At 33.6% G+C, this 19,667-nt stretch overlaps 1 protein-coding gene across 3 annotated transcripts in view; it reads right to left on the bottom strand.

Moving 5' to 3' along the window:
• Positions 1 to 19,503, bottom strand: part of LOC117109504 — a gene marked incomplete at its 5' end in the record, with an annotated part of 49,034 nt that extends 29,531 nt beyond the window's left edge. For 2 of the 3 annotated variants that reach the window (XM_033251872.1, XM_033251875.1), the window contains 3 exon segments: positions 16,242 to 16,364; positions 17,821 to 18,363; positions 19,388 to 19,503. In XM_033251872.1, the coding sequence (XP_033107763.1) occupies positions 17,863 to 18,363; positions 19,388 to 19,503 (617 nt within the window). 3 annotated transcript variants of the gene reach the window in all.
• Between the last annotated feature and the right edge of the window lie 164 nt (positions 19,504 to 19,667).

Below are 19,667 nucleotides of genomic sequence, written 5' to 3'. Positions count from 1 at the left end.
GTAAAAGCAAGTGTACAAGAAATTAAAATAATAAAGTACATGGTTCTAAAGACGACTCATAACTACTATGAATCTCGACATTTGCAGAATGTATTGAAAGATTTTCAGAATAAATAAAGATTTGATTTGATGCACAAGAAATTGAAATGTTGGTTACTTCAGCAATTCAAATATTGAATTAAATTTTTAAAATCTTAAATATTAGTCAACACAGACAGTATCTTTTTAATCATTGAAAAAAATACATTTGCGGAAATGAAAAAAAATACAAAAAAATGATTTACATGTATAAATTGCCCATGGAGCTTCTTTAGCAGAATTGCTCATCACTTTTGACATGCTCATTAATGTCGTCCTCGCCAGGGACTCCAAGCTATCATTGAATTCTAAGTCTTTAATCAAGTTGTGTATTTTTAGATTGAATTATCAAGTAACAAAAATATATCTTTATATAATAGACATGAATGAGTCAATTGATACAAGATGATGTTTTAAATGTTTTAATTATCTTAAATGCTACACTTATTCTGTGTTCTCATGACTTCAAACTACCACACAAATTAACAATAAATTTCCAAGTAATGTCAATATTTCATTCAAAAACCATTTATAATAATGTTTTATATCAATGACTCTTCCCTTTATTATTATTTTAAATTTTTTTTTATTACATTGCACATATGTTTCTCATCACTTAAGACTTTGAAAATCAGTACTATAGTACTGAAAGTGCCAACAGTATAAAGAAAGAATAAATAAGTAATAAAAAAAAATATTTCATTCTTCAGAGATTGACTCTACTGTATGTTTGAGACTTGGGCAACACCACAGGTTTTACAGTCTTAACTTTAGGTATTCCTAAATTTTATTTTTATCTATATCTATACATTACTTTTTATGTTTGTATTATATTTTCTTGTATGTCTGTACTATTTAACACCAACATACGTTTAATTAACCCATTAATCTTTAACCCATTGTTTATGCACCTGGAACCAAATTTCGGCTGTATCATGTTGTATTTACTAAAAACAAATCAATTAAATAAAATTTTAATATAAATTTACTAATTTAATATTATATCCTGACACTAAGTAAATAAAAATGAATCCACAAAGATGTAAAAGTCAAATTACTGTACAATGTTGAAAAAACTATTTCTTTACCGAGAGCTCTCCTATATTATAAATTGGACTGAAGTAATACTGTACTTTTAAAAATGGGTTTGCAATACAAAGAAAAATTGAACAATCTTTCCATAACTTATGAAATTAGATAAATTGATAAGGGACATTACACTGTCTGGACAGGTATTGTGCACTGGGATTTGAAGCAACTTATACATAATTACATTTTCCTGTCAAACTAGTTACAATTTAAACACTCCCAAGCCAGCAACATCAAAAACTAAGAAAACATGCTCCAATTGAAACAAAACCTAAATATTTATTGCTTAAAAATTACACAGGAGGGGTTTGACCTTTAATCTTTATGTATTCAGTGCCTTCCTTCTTTTTTTATTATAGATATTTTTCTATTGGTTAATTCAGCTGAATTAAGAGTTTTCGGACCTATCATGGACTACATACAGTACTGCACAACTTTGTTGACCTCTGTGTAGGGTCACCTCCATTCAAAAGTCTCATGAGTTGTAAGAAAAATCTATTTTTAAGACCTTTAGCTGAATAAACCCATCGGGTAATGCAATGAGCATATCTGTTACATACATCTTCTATTCAATTACAACAAATTTCATGAAAATGTAAGTCGGATGTCACATTGCTTCACAAACGAAAAAAAAAAATGATGGTTTACTATTTGTTTTTATTCATTTTTTTTTCTACTTTAGGAGTATGTTTTTAAAAATATTTACTGAAAATTAACTGAATTTAAAGCCAGGCTCTGGAGGATAAATAATTTTTTATATGTTGTACAACTGATTTTTTCAAGATATTAAAAGGGTGCCTGACAAAAACTTGGTGAATCAGATACAGATTTTTGAATACATAAAATCTAGAGGAAAAAAGGCAGACTTCTGAATATTTTAAAACTGGGGCAAAAGGTGGAAGAAAGGTGGTTACACCCTCTTTTTCACCATATAAATAAATATTTTTTCTCTGGAGACTGGGTGTAACATCTAATTTTGTAGTAAAGGTTGAAAAATTGTGGACAGAGTTTGCAATTCTAACAGAACTAGTATAAGATACACACATGCACAGTCCAAATGTTTACATATTTGTTCTTCTTGCATCTGTACGCTGAGAAAACCTACTTCATAATTCTCCCGACACATGGCAACATGGTTGTCCACGTCCTTGACTTGTTCTCAATTTTTTTCATTCAGTTGGATTTGCGATCTACAACTGTCGATTTATCAGTTGATGTTTTCGCAGCAGTTGATGCACAGCAGCATGGATACACCCTCAACAAATCATCAATGAAGGCATATGTTCCAACTGTCCCACCTCAGCTGTCATTAATGTCTGTTTCGTATGGGTTCTGGTTATATCATCCAAACCACAAACATTGCTCACGAGTATGTAAGCTAACCGAGTCATCTGTAACCACTCCTAACCATATTTCCGCTATGTCTATACACGACCACATGATCAAACATCCATAAGGCTGGGGTCTAGATGAATCTGGTATTTGAAACAAATCAGAACTTATTTTTTGTTTTTTTGATGGGATATCATCAGGGTTTAGGTTTCAGACCGATTCTGAGAATTTTATCCCACACTTGTCGCCGAACTCTGCGGAATGATGTCGGGCACTTAATGCTTTATATGACAGTCCTACGACAAATCCAAGTCCGCTCCTCAAGAGCACTAGAAGGTGCAATGCTGTCTCCTGATTTTCGGAGGCAGTCTGAACTGATTGTCATTAACAACGATCTGTTGAGCACACTAAGTTCGCCATAAAATCGTGTCGGCCGACAACTGCATGGTGCAGTGCGTGCCTGGTTTAACATCACCCTTGCAGGAACCTAATATATATACAGTATATAATTGGACTTGGTGTTGTGCCCGCTTATTTTCCTGGTCTGCCCGTTTTCTACACCCTAAGACTATTAATTTAGGATTTTGTTTTTATTACTTACAGTTATTATGCATCCTTAAATTAAATTGATTGATTAATTGATTAATTCATGGGCTATTCAATGAAAGAACAGAACAATGAATGATAGAGCTGTGCAGTGGATGCATGGGGGGGGGGGTGATGTGGGGGGAAATTAATTAATCCCCAAGATGGGCCAAGCTTCGACCCTTGGTCAATATTTGTCAACATTTCTTAAATTATTGGGGGCACAACGTGATCTACAAAAGATGATCCAAAATGGCCCAGTTTACAGGACCCATACCAATACTTCATCCCCTGCTGGACATCTTCAATCATCCCTCCCCTGAAACCCATCACAGCCACTAGAGTTGTAGCTCGAAGGTAAAAGGTAGTAACAGGTAAGCTTATAATCCTGGAAAATGGCACTTACTTATAATATGTAAGACAAGGGCAAACCAGTCACTCATTGCAAATCGTGTTTCAGAAATAATGGCCAAAATATGCCGCAATGTCAAAATTGTTGAAATCTATATTATTGCAGTAAACTAACCTTTATATCTATACATCATGCTATGTTGTTATTTTCCTCATTTTCAATGATAAACCAACAATTTTTGAGGATTTGGCGATGGTTTCTGCCCGAAAATGAAAACTTTGAAGACTGATTTCTCAAATAATGTTTAAATTCCTGTAACTTCATAACGAAATGTTGGATTTAAATGATCCTTTTAATACCAGTTATAGCTCTCATTTTACTGTCTAACCCTGTATTAATATCTTAAAAATTGATTTTTGCAAGGAGTGATTGGTTTGGCTTGTTTAGCCACATATAATGACTTAAAGCAATTCCTCCCTTGAAATATACTATCAAATTTTTGTCTGACCTTAGCTCCGTCCACAGTATAAAATTTTCCTGGTTAAAAAAAACTGTTGTACTGTATGTCCATATATAGTCATGATGTGCCCATATATAGTTATGATATGCCTATATATGGTCATGATGTGATGTCATCATGACCATATTTTAATAGGCATGTCACATATTTTTGCCAAATAAAATTTGGTAGTCTGGACAAGGCTTTAGAATCTCTGATCAGATATCTGATAAAAACAGGAACTGACTTCCAAATGCTATGAACAGAACAGATGTGCCATTTGTTTAATCAGATATCGCAGGAAACCACATAACGATGCTTTAAAAGTTTGTTCTTAAATTATAACATTGTTTACTCTATCTCGTAGTTGATGAGTCATTTACTGTTTAGATGAGCAATAGAAAAGCAAGGGATGGCAAGGAAATTCTTTTTGCTTTTACAAGACCAATAAAAGTTCTGTATTCTGTATTCTAAAACTACAGTAATAGGACAAAAAAAAAAAAAACTAAACTAAACAAATTACCATTTTATTGAAAAAAAAAGTTTTTGTTTCTCAAACCCAGATGACTCAAAATATTTTAAAAATCTAGATGACGCTTTTTAAAAATATTTTTCCCAAGAAAATTAAAAAAAAAAATTGTATGATGTACTGTACAGTATATCTGAGTTGGAGGGTCAAATTGATTTTCAATTTTTGCCTGCAAAAAAACTTATGGTGAAAATTTAACATTTCCAATGTGCTTGCTTATGTTGAATTTCATTGTTACCTAAATTTTGACAGATGTTTGGGGTCGCGTAACAACAAGGGGTTTTCTAGGTGAAGATGGTACTGCAGTGCGAGCCATACTTAGGGTTTAAATTCATTCTCACATGCCAAAAAAAAAATACTTTGATTTGATTATCCTACAGTAGAGCATATTTTGATAATACAGGTCTCCCTCCAATTAAAGGCCACTTTTGGGACCAAGGTTTCCATGATCTTTAGCAGCTTTGGTCTGTAATTAGAATGATAAAAATAAAAGACATTTGCTAATTGGCACCACAGGAAAATGGTCTTTAATTGGAGGGGTCTTTCATTGGAGGGAGACCTGTACAATCAAAATAACATTACAGTACATCACATTTGATTAATACATAGTAAATGAAAATAATAATCTAACAAAATAATATTCAAATTTGTTTAAAGCACACAAGTCGTGTTTTGATACAACCAAACTTCCTGCATTCAGACGCCATGGACGGCGCCAGATTTATTTGGGTCATCCCTTCCTTATTCCACCTCATGATGTTTGCAAAAATAAAACAGAAGAATAATTTAAGGGGCGCAAGTCTTAAATAAGAGTTTGCCAGTGGCAGTTAGCGCAAATCCGAGTTTTTATCACCCAGTAGGAAACAACAGCCACAAGCAAGGATGGCATTGTCCTGATCATGCCCTAGTTTTCATGTCCAGGTCATCTGTATGTAAATTAAATTTAAAGTTGACCTTCTTTGAATATTGCTGTAGTGGCATTTCTACGTGTTCATGTGAAAATCAGGGTGTCACCACATTCTAACAGCGCATCTGCGTACTGTAGGTCAGAAGGCAATGCACGTCACTAAAACCAATCGTAGAGTTGAGAATTCAAGATGTTTTAATTTTTATGTACACTGTGACTTCTACTTTTAAGTGTCTTACTTTTAAAATTAATCAAATTATTGATAATCTGGTAAATTACAAAAAAACAGATAAATATTCTTCAACTGGACAAATTTATAATCTTAAGTCCTGTTCAGACTAACATTTTATGCCACGTGCCTAAAATATGGTCATGATGGCATCAAATCATGGCCATAGGCACATCATGACTACATACAGACCAGGGTTTAGCCAGAAAAACGAAATAGGCTGTCCAAAATGGAAGACGAAGAACTTGTTGCATGGCGACAGCCGAGGGGCGTCGCCCCGAGAGGGGGTGTGTTTCCCTCTTTACATAAGAAAAAAATAAAACATTATGACATTTAAGAGTTCATTTAAAGGTGTTTAATTGTTAGAATTTTGTCTTCAAAGGAATAGTACTAAATTAGCTATCAGAAAAATATTTCAGTTATAAATATAGACATACTGCAGACTGGGCACAGCTACAGTTTTTCTCAATCACATTATTTTTCTAGGCAATGCAGAAGCATCTTCATCTCTTGCCCTAGTCTAATGTAAATTCTACTCTAGGTCCTGCAAATTGAGAGATGTATAGGCCGGGCCCTACTTTATTTGTTGACTATTAAAATTTAACTTGTGATGTTAACAACAAATCTACTTTACGGTATTTTATAAATTAATTATAACCAGAGGATTAGAAACGAAAAAAAATATCATTCCCCAAGAATATCTCAGGGAACCAAATCTCAAGTACTGTATTTGCGAAAGCCATGTGCATGCTTTGTGGGTGACTTAGAACTGTCCATTTTCCAGCGGGGCATGAATATGTTTTTAACATGACATACGTGTGTTGTAAGTTGAAATTTCACTAGACAGACAATGGTTTAGCCTTACCTTTTGGGAATCCCCACCGAATGTCAGTATGAAAACAACGTAAACTCAATCAATAAAGGTTGTTTTATCAGACGTAAATATAATTTAGCTTTAGTTTGATGCAACGTTCGATATATTTTAAAAATATAAAGAATTTTTTAACAGTATATTCCAGGCCTGAAATACTGTAGGATAGGCCGAGCTGGGTAGGCCAAGCCGTCACGGTAAAAGTGGGCGTCCTAAATAATTGTTGGCCGTCCAAAAGACGGCTGGACGGCTTGCAGGCTAAGCCCTTGATACAGGCACATCATGACTATATATGGGCATACAATAGTTTTTTGTAAAAGAAAAGTAAATTTGATAGTGTGGACAGAACTTTAGAGACAATAGGATGTTTACATTTTAAAAAGTGCAGATGGATTAAAGCATATGCATTAAAAATACGTACATAGAACTGCCACTTTAAATAATGTAAATTATCTCTAAAGAATTATTTTTACAGACATGTTTTTGAAATTAATTAAATTATTGACTGATGGCATATAATCAATTTTTACTGATAGACTTTTGGATCATAAACTTACTGAATGTTTAAGGATATATACCAAAATGAATTGTAAAATTAACTAAGTTAAACCAAGATATACCACTAATCACTTAAAAAAAAAATCTTGTTTATTTAAAAATCTTACGATATAGTACAAAAGCTTTTGTTGCTATTTATGAAATTTGTTTATCGACAGCTCTACTAGCACAGTCGGCTACATATCCTAAAAACATACTGTATTGTACTTATCAGTCAGGCTTACTACAGGGTTGTGCAACCCGAAAGTTATGGTGTACTGTAACTCACATCAATTTCTGAAAAGACTGATAAAACATCAAAAAGCAAATATAAGTCCATCTTAAATGCAGGAAATGCACTGAATTGGTTCTTGTAATTCAAACGAAGTGTGATTCGGTTATTCCTTAAGTCTACGGGGGAAGAGTTAATCACGGATTGATTAAACTAATTAGTCTCGGCCGTCAGAGACGCACAGACAAGTAGCCGTTACATCCATGATGTTCTAAAATTGGTAGCCGAAAGTTTGGAGGGGGAAAAAGTGACAATCCGTGAAGAAGGACAGCTGTTTGGAAGATGAGACGATAATACATAATCTCTGCTTTCCTTTGATTCGATGCACGGAGTTGACAGGTTGAAGGGTGATGTCAAAAACACAACATTCATAATGTAATGCATCAAGATTATAGCAAATAGCCATAATGTACAAGATACTTATTAAATATAAGAGTACAAGGCACTTTATCACATCCATGAGAAAACACCTGTCCAGACTATCAAATTTTACAAATTAGTCAAAACAAAAATGTCACAAAAACTTGTGACATGCCTAAATATGGGCATGATGATGTCACATCATTACCATATGTGGCAAAGACAAGCCAAACCATTCACTTGTTGATTTTTAGTTAAGTACAGGGTTAAAGAGTAAAAGAAGAGCTATGAAATGGTAAAAAAATCCTTCAAATCCGACATTTCCTTATGAAGGTACAAGTGTTTAAACATACAGCTGTTAAAAGAACAAGAAATCAGCCTGCAAAGTTTATGATTTCGGGCATTTTTCATGCAGAAACTATCATGAAATCCTTAAAAAGTGTTGTTTTAACATTGAAAATGGGGGAAAATAACAGCATAGCATGATGTATAGATATATAAAGTTTATTTTAGTGCAATAAAATAAAAGATTTGACATTCCAGCATGTTTTGGCTATTTTCTTTGAAACACGATTTGCGACGAGTGGTTTGGCTTGTCTTTGCCACATATATAGGCACATTATGAATATACATAGGCGTACAACAGTTTTCTGTAAAAAAAATTGATAATCTGGGCAGCACCACACTAGGAATAAATCCACTGCTCTTTTCCAAAGAATGCACTGTATTCTTTAACGTGCATATGGTCATATTGCACACAAGAAAAACGACTTTTAACATCTCATCTGAAAGACAATGTGCTGTTTTTATGCTTGCATCTCAACATTCCAGCTGAAACACAAGAAGAGCAGTGGATGAAACTGAGCACATAACACACTGCAGTCCACCAGTTTAGGCGACAGAGCTAAGATGCTCTATATATTTTTATGAGACATTCGCTCTTATTTTGATCTATGTCATTGTTATAGGAAGCAAACTATTAATTGATAAGTTATGGATTTACCCAGATTTATCATCAGTAGTAAGGTATACAGTACCTATAAACAAAGTTCTTGATAAAGCATAAAATGTACTAATGTAACCTCAACTGGCCTCTTTTATACATCCACTATATCATCTACTCTGATTAACTTTTGCAGTCAAAATTTCATATCAAAAATTGATTGATTTATTCTAACGTATGTTCTGATAATCCATCACCATAGTAATCATCTGCGATTGCTAAGTGTCCTCAAACAAGGGGCAGGAGACTGTGTTCTTGGTTAGCAACCAAGAAATCACTTTCCCTTTGAAGAGGGCTTGTCAATCACCCTGCATGCAGTTCATACGAGAATTTCTATGAGTTCCTTTCAATTTGTGGATGTCAAAAGAGTAGAATTTACATTTGTACAACATTATACACCAGAGAATCAAAGAAAACATTAGTTTTAGAATGAATGTCACAGGAAGTGGCACAGAGGGTGAATGGGTAAAATCCTTTTCTGTCCTTAACCTAGTTATCAAATCTCAATTTTAATCCATTTTGGGTTTTCTATATATTTTATAGCATTAATTTCAAAATTTAATTAAAAATTGGTTATGATAAATATCAATTTTTACGTATTGAATAGTTATCTATAATTTCTAAGGAATATTATTACTAGTCCAGCTAAATTGTAATTATGTGATTTGGAATATAATTTTTCTGTCCCAAACAGTGAATTTTTTGTGTCATAATTCTTATCTGTAATTATGCACATACAAACAAATTGGCATCTGAGGCACTATAAAGTGCAGACATTTTTTCTCAAACTATTCAATTAAAAGTATAACATTTCCTTATATTTCATATTCAGTAGGAACATAAATTTAAAATATGTAGCATTCAACATAAATCATTATATAGTACTAAAGAAACATGTTTTGAATCACTTCAGATGCATCTCTTTCCCCAAAAAATAGATTATTGGAAAATTATGGAACTCTCAATCAGAAGTAAACTTTGATAAACTTCTGATACTGATGCATTTAAGACCCTCCTTAAAAATTATCTCTTAATTCTTATATCTTTAAGTGCCAGTGACAAATAATATTTTTCTAACAGCAATTTATTATTATACAAAAGGACTGATGATTCTAAAGTAGAAACATTGTTTTCATTTCCATACATTACTTGCAACACACAGAGGATTTTTAAATCTGACAAGATATTTTGCTCATTAAAAATGCCAGCCGTCTATCGTCAAATTCTCAGAAAGTAACCAAACTTCAATTTAGATGCTTATGTTGAAGAAATTCAAGCAGACATTTCTTAAGTGAGATCAAAGAAGTGTTTAATTACCACATGACAACTTGCAATAACCTAGGGCAAAGTTAGTTTATTGAACTAAAATTTTAATGTAGATTTTGTCCGTTTTAGACTAGCACGGCAAGGACATTGATCCCCAAGAAAGTGATGTTTCCCTCCTGTCTTTAACAAAAACAAAAAAAGCAATAATGTGTAGTTATAATGGTGGAAGGCCGGAGATGAGCTCTTTCGAGACACTGATGGACCAACCACATTTATTATCTTGCATTTGACAAATTAATTTAACAATAATTTGCATTATTTCTGGAAAATATTTAAAACTATGTGATGAGTTGTGCCTCACTGTACTGAAAACACTGAAATTTTGTAACTTTTTGACAAACACTTGGATGATCAAAATACAATGACCAAGTTTAAGTAAACACAAGACAAAATTAACCTCATACACTGACTGAGTTATGCCCTACTGTACTGACCAACCCAGCAATTTTGTCCCACTTTTTGAGAAACGTTTTACAGTGAAACAACAATATCAATGTTAAACTCTAGCATTCTGAATGCGAGACAAGTCAAATTTCTACCCATACCTGACAGCCAATATCTGTTCATACCCACAAAGATATCGATAGAATGTAATAGATGATGGCACCTCTGGCCTTAGCTTTGCATTGCATATTTTGAGGATATACTATAGAATAAAAAAGGGAAAAAGAAATTATTGATCACCCAAAACGTCTCAGAAGTTATTTCCGTACGTCTAGAAAACACAAAATTTCGCAAGGCTTGTCCCCTGGACCCCTAGGGTAGTGTTGTCTCTCAATTGGCCACCCGTTTTGACATCTCTGGATTCGTTTCTGTCCCAAGTCTCCTGCGAATCACTGGAGTCGAGATCCTGAAAATCAGTACAGTCCCCCACATACCTGTACTAATCAAGCACCTTCTGGATACCAACCCATCTCAAATTGTCATGTGATCGGGGGTAAGTTAAACTAAAACGTGCAAATTAAATATTTTATTTTTATTCTATTTTACATTGTGATTAGTTTTTCATGAATTTCAACAACATTGTTTAAACAGTATTGGAAGTGAAGAAAACACTCCATATCTGGAAAATTTCAAACCCAAATTGGATTACCCCCTACATTGACAATGAGTCAGCTTTACTGGGCGACAAGTTCATTAACTTACCCCGATCACATGACAAATATCAGAACAATTTTATAAAGTGCAAAGTCATTGACCATTCTAAACAATAGTGCATGAAATTTGATTTTATTTCTTGAAATTAAATATGAGTGATAATGGACAATAGTTAGGAATCTTCACTGAGGGTACTTATATAGCTTCTCAAAGCAATAAAATGATTTTGTGATGTACGCCCTCTATTGGTTGAACTTGTTTATAAAGTAATCACATGGTATACTGTATTGGTAGCTCAAAGAGTGTAAAAAAATGCTGATGGTATAATGATTTCTTAGAAAAAAAAAACAGTTGAATTTCAGAACGAAGTGTTCAGTTTTAATTTGTTCATTTCATCAAATGAACAAGTTACACTGACGCAATTCATACTGGTGAAGCTGCGTCAAGCCTAGAAGATATCTTAGGATTGGTCATACAGGCTCCTTATGAAAAGGCTACAAAATTACCTTTGCCAAAAGAGGTTTTGCATTCACCGCTATCTGCCAGTTTGTTAGCAAGATTACACAAAACTAATGAATGGATCACCATAAAATTTAGTGGAATGGTACATATTAATCTAAGAAAGACACCATTCAACTTTCGGAAAGGTCAAAGGACAAGGTCACAGAAATTTGGTTTTCACCCTTGAACATAAAAGAAAATAATGGAATTAACCTTAGTATTCAGGCACACGCCGGAGGCATAATGTCCCTGAATGGGTGATTACATTATTTTCTTGAGGGTATGCTGAAAATAATGTGCCTGAGTATGCCCTCCTTACACGGCCTAGTGGGATATTCTTCGGTATTCAGCCAAAGGGTGGAAAATAATACTAACACTCATCATATACTCCCCCGTGTACTGTTGGCCTTAGAGTACTTACTTTGTAAAGTGACTACTCTAGTGTCTACTGAAATGAGATTTTACACGATGGGAATTCAGGAAAACACAATTAATTAAATAGAATAATTAACGCATGACAACAGATATTGAATGCACATTCATTCACCAATAAAAAAAAAATTTGAAAAATAAAATTGAGATAAGTCACTTACAGTAATGCCAAAAAAGATTAACAGTTAAGCAATTTGTAGAATGGAATTGTATGGTAGCGCAATAATATATAGAGCGGGTAAACATTAATTTATTTCTTAAAACAGAGGCTGACATTTTATTGCAATTTCAAGTATAAAATTATTTAGAAAAAAGAAGAGAAGTAGGCCTACGTGTGAGTGTATGTATCGTATCATGTACATTGTTTTCATTATGTTTATAGAAAAGTACAATATAATTTTTTAAAAGCATCAGTGTTAAACACAATGGGAAAAAGTAATTAAAATAAATGAGGTTTAACTCTGCAAAAGAGAACAAAAAAATATAAAGGGGGTATCTTAGATAGAATTTTCAAGATTGATAAACCATGATTCAGGCGTAGCCTGTAGGTACAGTACTCAGTTATTGAGAGGGGAGTCAGAACAAATGTCTTCTGGTTTGACCCCCATTTTATGACATCACCCTGAACTTGACCCAGTATTTACTTTCACTTTTGCACATTCTATCATCTGGGCCAAGTTCCAGCCAGGCCTTAGAGCTCTAAACTGTACATATTGCAAAGAGTTTATTAAGTAATACTTTCACAGATTCATAGGCCTAGGCCTACATACCGGTAAGCAGTATTAACAGCTGAGATATAAAGCGATTTACAAAAAAATGGATCTGTGATGAAATCTGAAAACCCTCATTTAAATTAAATTAAAACAACAAATTGCTCATTAAAAAAAATTCAAAGTTGTCGACTCCTTTAAATGAGTCATAGATTGAAACAAATTAATTTTCACTGATACAGTAGAATTGTAAAAATTGATTATCAGCCAAATTAAGGTCTATTCAAAGAACACTGAGCAGTTAATATGTTTAATTGACTACAAAATATATTATTTTTCTTTCAAATGACCTTGAACATTGGATAAGATGCTTGCCTTCCAATCACAGATATCATGGGTTCAATTCCTGTCAGTGTCGCAGGATTTTTTGCATGAACAAAACAACTCCACTTCCTAAACCTCATACTGAGATTTAGTTTAAGCATCGTGTGTGTATGTTTGTCTTGCGAAAGGAATTCAATTGTCACCTGCCAGTATGACAGTGATATATTAATAATAATAATAAAAATAATAATAAATAACAACAATAATAATAATAATAATAATAATAATAATAATAATAATAATAATAATAATAATAATAATAATAATACTGTCAATTTGTACAGGTATAGCACCATATCCGCAAAATGCACTCATGGCACTGTCCCAAGTCAAAAGAGAAAGCATGAACAAAAACAATTATTTGAAGTGGATGTTAAATAAATGTGTTTTAAGGGGGATTTAAAGACCGAAAGGCATCCCGCAGAACGAATTGATTATGGAAGGTCGTTGCAAATCTTTAAAGAATCACAGAAGAACGCTCTTAAACCCCAAAGATATTCACTATTGGCAATCCTTGGCACGTATATGTTCGCCTAAACAAGTAAATGAAAATTTAAAACCAAGATCACTGAACATATTGCATTTTGATAATAGTTTTAGTTTTTTGAAATCTGTTGTAAATTCCATGATTTTTTTTTAATTTTCTTTAATATCTGCTATATAGTTTACTATACTGCCAAAAATTAATAAAATACAAATAAAACAAACAATTTCATCTAGTCTTCCTGATAACCGAGCCAAAACCGTCAACACAAAAGCAAGTGTTTTTCGCTATTATTTTACTTCAATTTAAAAAAAATTATATTATTTATGAAATAAACTATGACTATGGTATATTTCTACGAGATAAATTCAGAATTCCATGGAATAAACACACAGAAAAAATACATTTGGCATGACATCAATCATTTAGTGTTAATCATCCTACATGAGGTGCTGAACCAAGTTCTGCGGCTCTACCATCTACTGTACGACTCCCCATAGAACAACTGTGGGCATTAATTGCCTAGAATTTACGGACTCATAATAATGTTGAGCACTTTTTCATAGAAAATAAACAATGAACTTAACTGTTTATTACTAAGAATAACATAGATTTATGCTACTTAAAATTTATGGGTTTTCCGAGAAAGTGTTTTCCATAATGATTTTTATAGTTTTTAAAGAACTATTAATGTGTTTGACAACTCGAAAAAGTAAAACATCATATAAAATTATGAAAACATAAATTTAATTGATAGAATAGAAATTCAGACAAGGGCTTTAACAATTGATACATTTTATGTTCCATGCCCGCATTTGAAATATTTTTAAAACAGTTCCTCTTTTGTATATTCTTTGTCTGCTGTCTTTTGCAGTGGCTGTTAGCAGTTTTAAATCTCAGCTTTAATACGTTGACTGCCAGACCTTTTTTAAGGTTCCTTCCTGTAAAAGTTTACATGTACAAACATACTTTTTTGAGATTTTATCTAGCCAAATATCATCAAAATGATGTGTCTAATAAATTGGCGGGAAAATATTAGAGAACAAGTGAACTCGTCGGCGACACTGTGACAGCACTTCCTATTGGCTATCAAAATGCAAGTTTTCTCGTTCACTTTTTGCATGGGTTGGTATATGTTCAAAGGGCTCCCCAACTTGTGCCCCTCGAGTGTACTGCCGGCAACATAACACAACAAATGTATGTCATTTGTATTTTATCGTCTAGGTGAATCTTCCCCTAACAACCAGCCATTAAGTCTGTGGTTCTACAAAGAAGTAATAAACGTTCGAATGTTACCCCGATTTTGACTAGTATAGTTGTCTCTGGCAGCCAATGTGTTAAAGATTATTTTTATCATATACTGTATAGTACCATGATTGTGGTAAATTTAGACATCAAATAACAATATCGATACCACTCAGTTTTACAACGTGGTGCATATTGAAATATGGCCACTCTTTTTAACACATTAAGAAAGGGGGTGTACTCATTTCTATAACCCATCAGTTCCCTGAAACAGTACATAATGAAATGTTGATTGTAATTTTGAATACATACACAGTTTACTCCTCCCCCCCCCCCCTCTAGTTGAAATAGCTTTTTGATTTTGGAACGGGTTCAAATCGTCATACACTTTTGTTAGTGGTGGCACCAACGGGGGCAGGGGGAACCCTCCATTATATAGGAATTACACGTTGTCTCCTTTTTGCAAAAAAAATATTATACAGTATTTCTTTGTACGGCAAAATATGTTGAACTATGAATGAAAACTTTCCCTATATATTTTCATTTATTTCAAAGCTTGTTGGTGCTTTTTCTTTAGTTGTTCCCATGGCAGTTTTTACTAATGATTAACTACATTTTTATCTCCTAATTCATTTATTTCTAAGCAAACACACCTGTTGGGGTGCCGGGATGAGAAACTTGTGAGAAAATATAAAAGATGATTTTGATTGACAGGTGATCAGGAATGCATAAGTGGAGGAAAGGATCAATGAATTGCATGCACAACAGGCAGGACTGTTCATAATGGACATGTGATCACATACAATACAGTGACTTGGCTTGACGCATTTATCAGAAAAAAATTTATGAAAGCAAAGCTAAGGCTAAACCAGATCTATTATTAAGCTTTTGCATACTATCAAATTTTCTGTGATAAAATATCTGTGATTTGTCATATCACACCCAAATATGGGTGTGATGACATCATCTGGCCCATATTATATCATATCACACCCATATGTCATATCACACCCATTATGGACACAGCACAGGTACTTCTCACATAAAACCCAAAAGTATGGACATAGCTAATTCACAAACAGTACAGGACACAAGATTGACCAAGTTACTGCAGTAGTGGCTGATCTGGGATTTTGTGCCATCAGTGTGTGTGTATGTGGGGGAAGGGGATAATAAATGGAAATCGAGGGCTTATGGCCACCAGGGATGCATTCAAATCCAATGGGCATAGGCATGACTATAGCTACATGCTTTCAACACTGTCAAAGAAAAAAACTTAAACTTGCACATTATAGGTTGCTATGGGGAAATTTAAATTCTAGAATTGAAAATAACCTAATAAATAGAATACATAATACATGTACTGAATCATAATCTGATAATAAGACTGTCACTTACCTTCAGTTTGAATATTGCATATAAACTGAAGTATACATTTGAGTGATTGATAGCAAGGAGGTGAAAGTATGGAGCCGCTAAACTTGCTCACTGTCACAACTGACAAAAACTAAACACAGCACACTACAAAAGAAGATTGACAATTATTAAATTAATGCAACAATTTCTTCATTTCCATTCACTCATTTATTAACTTAATTCATTTATTCAACCTCTTTCTGGTACAGTAGAACCCGTATTAAGGGACACCTTCAGGACCAAAAAGTGTCTCCTTAAGGGGTGTCCCCTGCATAGGTATTAGCCGTACTGTTAAAAGGTACAAACTCTCCCTTTTTTAGTGCTTGAAATTGTCCCCTTAATATGGGTGCCCTCTTACAGCAATAGTAGTGTCCCCTTTGGTCCCTTTAATGTCTGCAACAATGTGCCAATATGTATGTGTGTGTGTGTGTGTGTGGAAGTGTACATGATACTTAATGTGCATATATCAAGCTGTACATAATCATGTATGTTTGTGTGCATGTCATGTGTGCATCAGCTGTCAACACATGATCTATCAATCACAATAACTGTTTAGCATGAGAAGTAAATTTTGAAAATGAAAGTACAGGTTATGTGAATATAAAAAACATTTTTCTTCCTATGTTCCTTTAGTGTAATTATAGGGAGAAAAAAATTGGCTTAACTGGACTCTGTCAACAATATCAAATTTTCTTTGAAAAAAAAACTGTTGTATGCCCATATATAGTCATGATGTGCCTATATATGGTCATGATGTGAGGTCATCATGACCATATTTAGGCATGTTACATGTTTATGTCAAATAAAATTGGAAAGTCTGGACAGGGCTTTTGCTGAAATTGAAGCAAAGAAATCAATGACTACTACACTATTTCATCATTCCCAAACAGATAAAACTTGGCTAAGTGTTACTTTACTGTGATGTCACGCAGTAGCCTCCAGGGGAACGCTACACCGCAAGTTATATTGCAGCGATCACCTCTTCCTCCGCTGAGGACTAGCATAGGAAGCTTAATGAAGTTAGTGTGTTTCTCGCGTAGTACTCTATGCTTATCTTAATTACGGTTTAGAAGCATGCAGTACATGAAAGTCGCTGGGGCTCCGTGTCGAATACTGACAGAGTGCACAGTAAAATACAACACATATTTTTCACGGTACGTGAGGGATCTTCATTGGCAGGATTCAGGAGTTAGTATCGCCTATTCTTCAGCGCTAGATTCTTAGAAATGATTGGCATGTCGCCATATTGCAACAAAATTTGATTATTCATTTTTATAAGGGAAGTCATGAACCTGGAATTTTATATTGTAATCATCTGTTCTTGTAGTGTAACAGAGGATTTGTGGTTAAAATGCTTGCCTTCTGATCCCATGTTAACAGGTTCAGACACTGTCAAATCCAGGATTTTGTTATGACTAAAAACTAAAAGGAAAAGCCACTAAAAGGTGAGGTCCGTAAAGGTACATGTAGGTTAAATTTGAATAACCTGTAGGTACTATGGTTTACCAATTCACCCTCTGATTAGAAACTCTGCATAATAACAATATGTCATGGAACTTACCAAAAAAAAAAAAATCTGTACAATTTAAATTCAGATGAGATCTTATTGATCATCGTTTCCACCCTCAGCAGAGGGTATATGAACAGTAAGTGGCACTGCAACATAGTTTCCTTCGCCAAGTTTTTGTAGATCATAGTTTTCGCATATGTATTCCCTCTCCCCTTTCAATCCGTTTGCTGTCTTCGTAAAACCATTACCGGTAAAAAGCTCAAAAATCCTAACTTCACAATACAGAAACAATCGCGTCTCCCACTCTAGCTGGGGAGGGGGAAGTCTCCGAAACCTTGAGTAACTCATGAAATTCGGTCCTTCAGGATCATGAAGAACATCGATGAATTTTAAACCAGCTTGTGCTTCAAAAAACTCCACCGGATTGTTTTTCATGACGTAGAGGTGTTGTTTGACTATCTGGAATGCATCCGGATAAGAACTCTGGACAAATTTCAAAACTCCATCCCAGGTTGCTGGTAGAATTGGAGTAGATTGTGGTAATGATTCAGGATACAACAGTACAACCCAGAATGCTTTCTTGTGTAATTTCACCTAGAAATGAATAAAATATATTTCATTTAAAAAAAGTTTAATTTGAAGCGGCTGCATCTAGGAGTAGATGCAACTCCAACCCAAATTCTATATCTTATTGTCTGATTTCTGCTGTCTTCTAGTTTTTATATGATACTGTAGCTTAAATTATTTTAATATAATTAAATATATGATATGGTAGCATAAATATATTTTTATATAATTTATGGTAGCTTAAAATCATTAAAACATTTTTTTTTTAAATTATGAAAATTGTTAATAGGCTTGCATACATTTTAGCTTTTGGGCCAAGATTTGCAACCAGATTTTTTTGACAATAACTCAATTGAATTCAGTAAACATTTACTTGGTACTCTAAAAAAAAGCAGAAGTGACCAACGAACACACAGAAGAAAACAATGTTGTTGTGCACCACTACAAAATACGAACATGGAAATTTATCAAAAACAGTGAAAAAAAATATATTGATTGATCAACAAATACAGTATATTGCTAATAATCATAAATGATGACAAATCAAATTGTCAAATGATATCATTCATGTTCGATCTATCATGTAGACATTATTTATGTGAGGTACATTGACAACAAATATTTTCTTAATGATAATTACCGATTTCAGAAGTTTTATATAAAATATGTGGGATTTCGTCCAACAAACAATTCCATGATTTGGGTCCACTTGCGTGTAGAAAGTGCTGACTACAAGTCAGTCTTGCAAATGGAACATGCATTTCATTTTTGTTTTGAGAAAATATTTAGAATACGTTGTTGTGGTTGCCACTTTCAACATTTTGATATAAATCCAGCCTATGACATTAAGTTTGAAAATGTCATGGATATTGAGTATTTTTCATTCATAGAGATTAATGTGAAATGAATAAATGAATAAAGTTAAATAAATGTATAAATGTATGTATATTATATTAACATATCATAATTACAATTGTCAATACAAACAACTCAAAAATAAAATGTATACAATAATTAATTTTTCAGAGTAGTCAAATGCTATATTCTTTACCTTCATTTCTATGTATTCGGGTAAAAAGCCAAGATGTATAAGCATTTCGTACGGCTGATATTGCAACAATGTCGAGCACACAGTCTCAGGCCCAAAAACAAAAGCCGTCTTACGATACGCCTTTTTCACGAATCGGTAGACATCTTGAAGTGATGACAAACATTGCGAGTCAGCGGTGCGTAACCAACAGAAATAAGATAAGCTTTTGGGCTGATTTTCTGACATCATGTTATTTAAAAAATTATACCTCCATAACGGGGCGTCGTATCCAAAAAATTTC

The sequence above is a fragment of the Anneissia japonica genome, unplaced genomic scaffold (assembly GCF_011630105.1).
Source record: "Anneissia japonica isolate Jap-2015-1 unplaced genomic scaffold, ASM1163010v1 scaffold3867_len840240_cov202, whole genome shotgun sequence".
NCBI lineage: Eukaryota > Metazoa > Echinodermata > Crinoidea > Comatulida > Comatulidae > Anneissia > Anneissia japonica.
The sequence above is the reverse complement of the archived record's forward strand: the minus strand, read 5'-3'. Positions and strand labels throughout refer to the sequence as shown.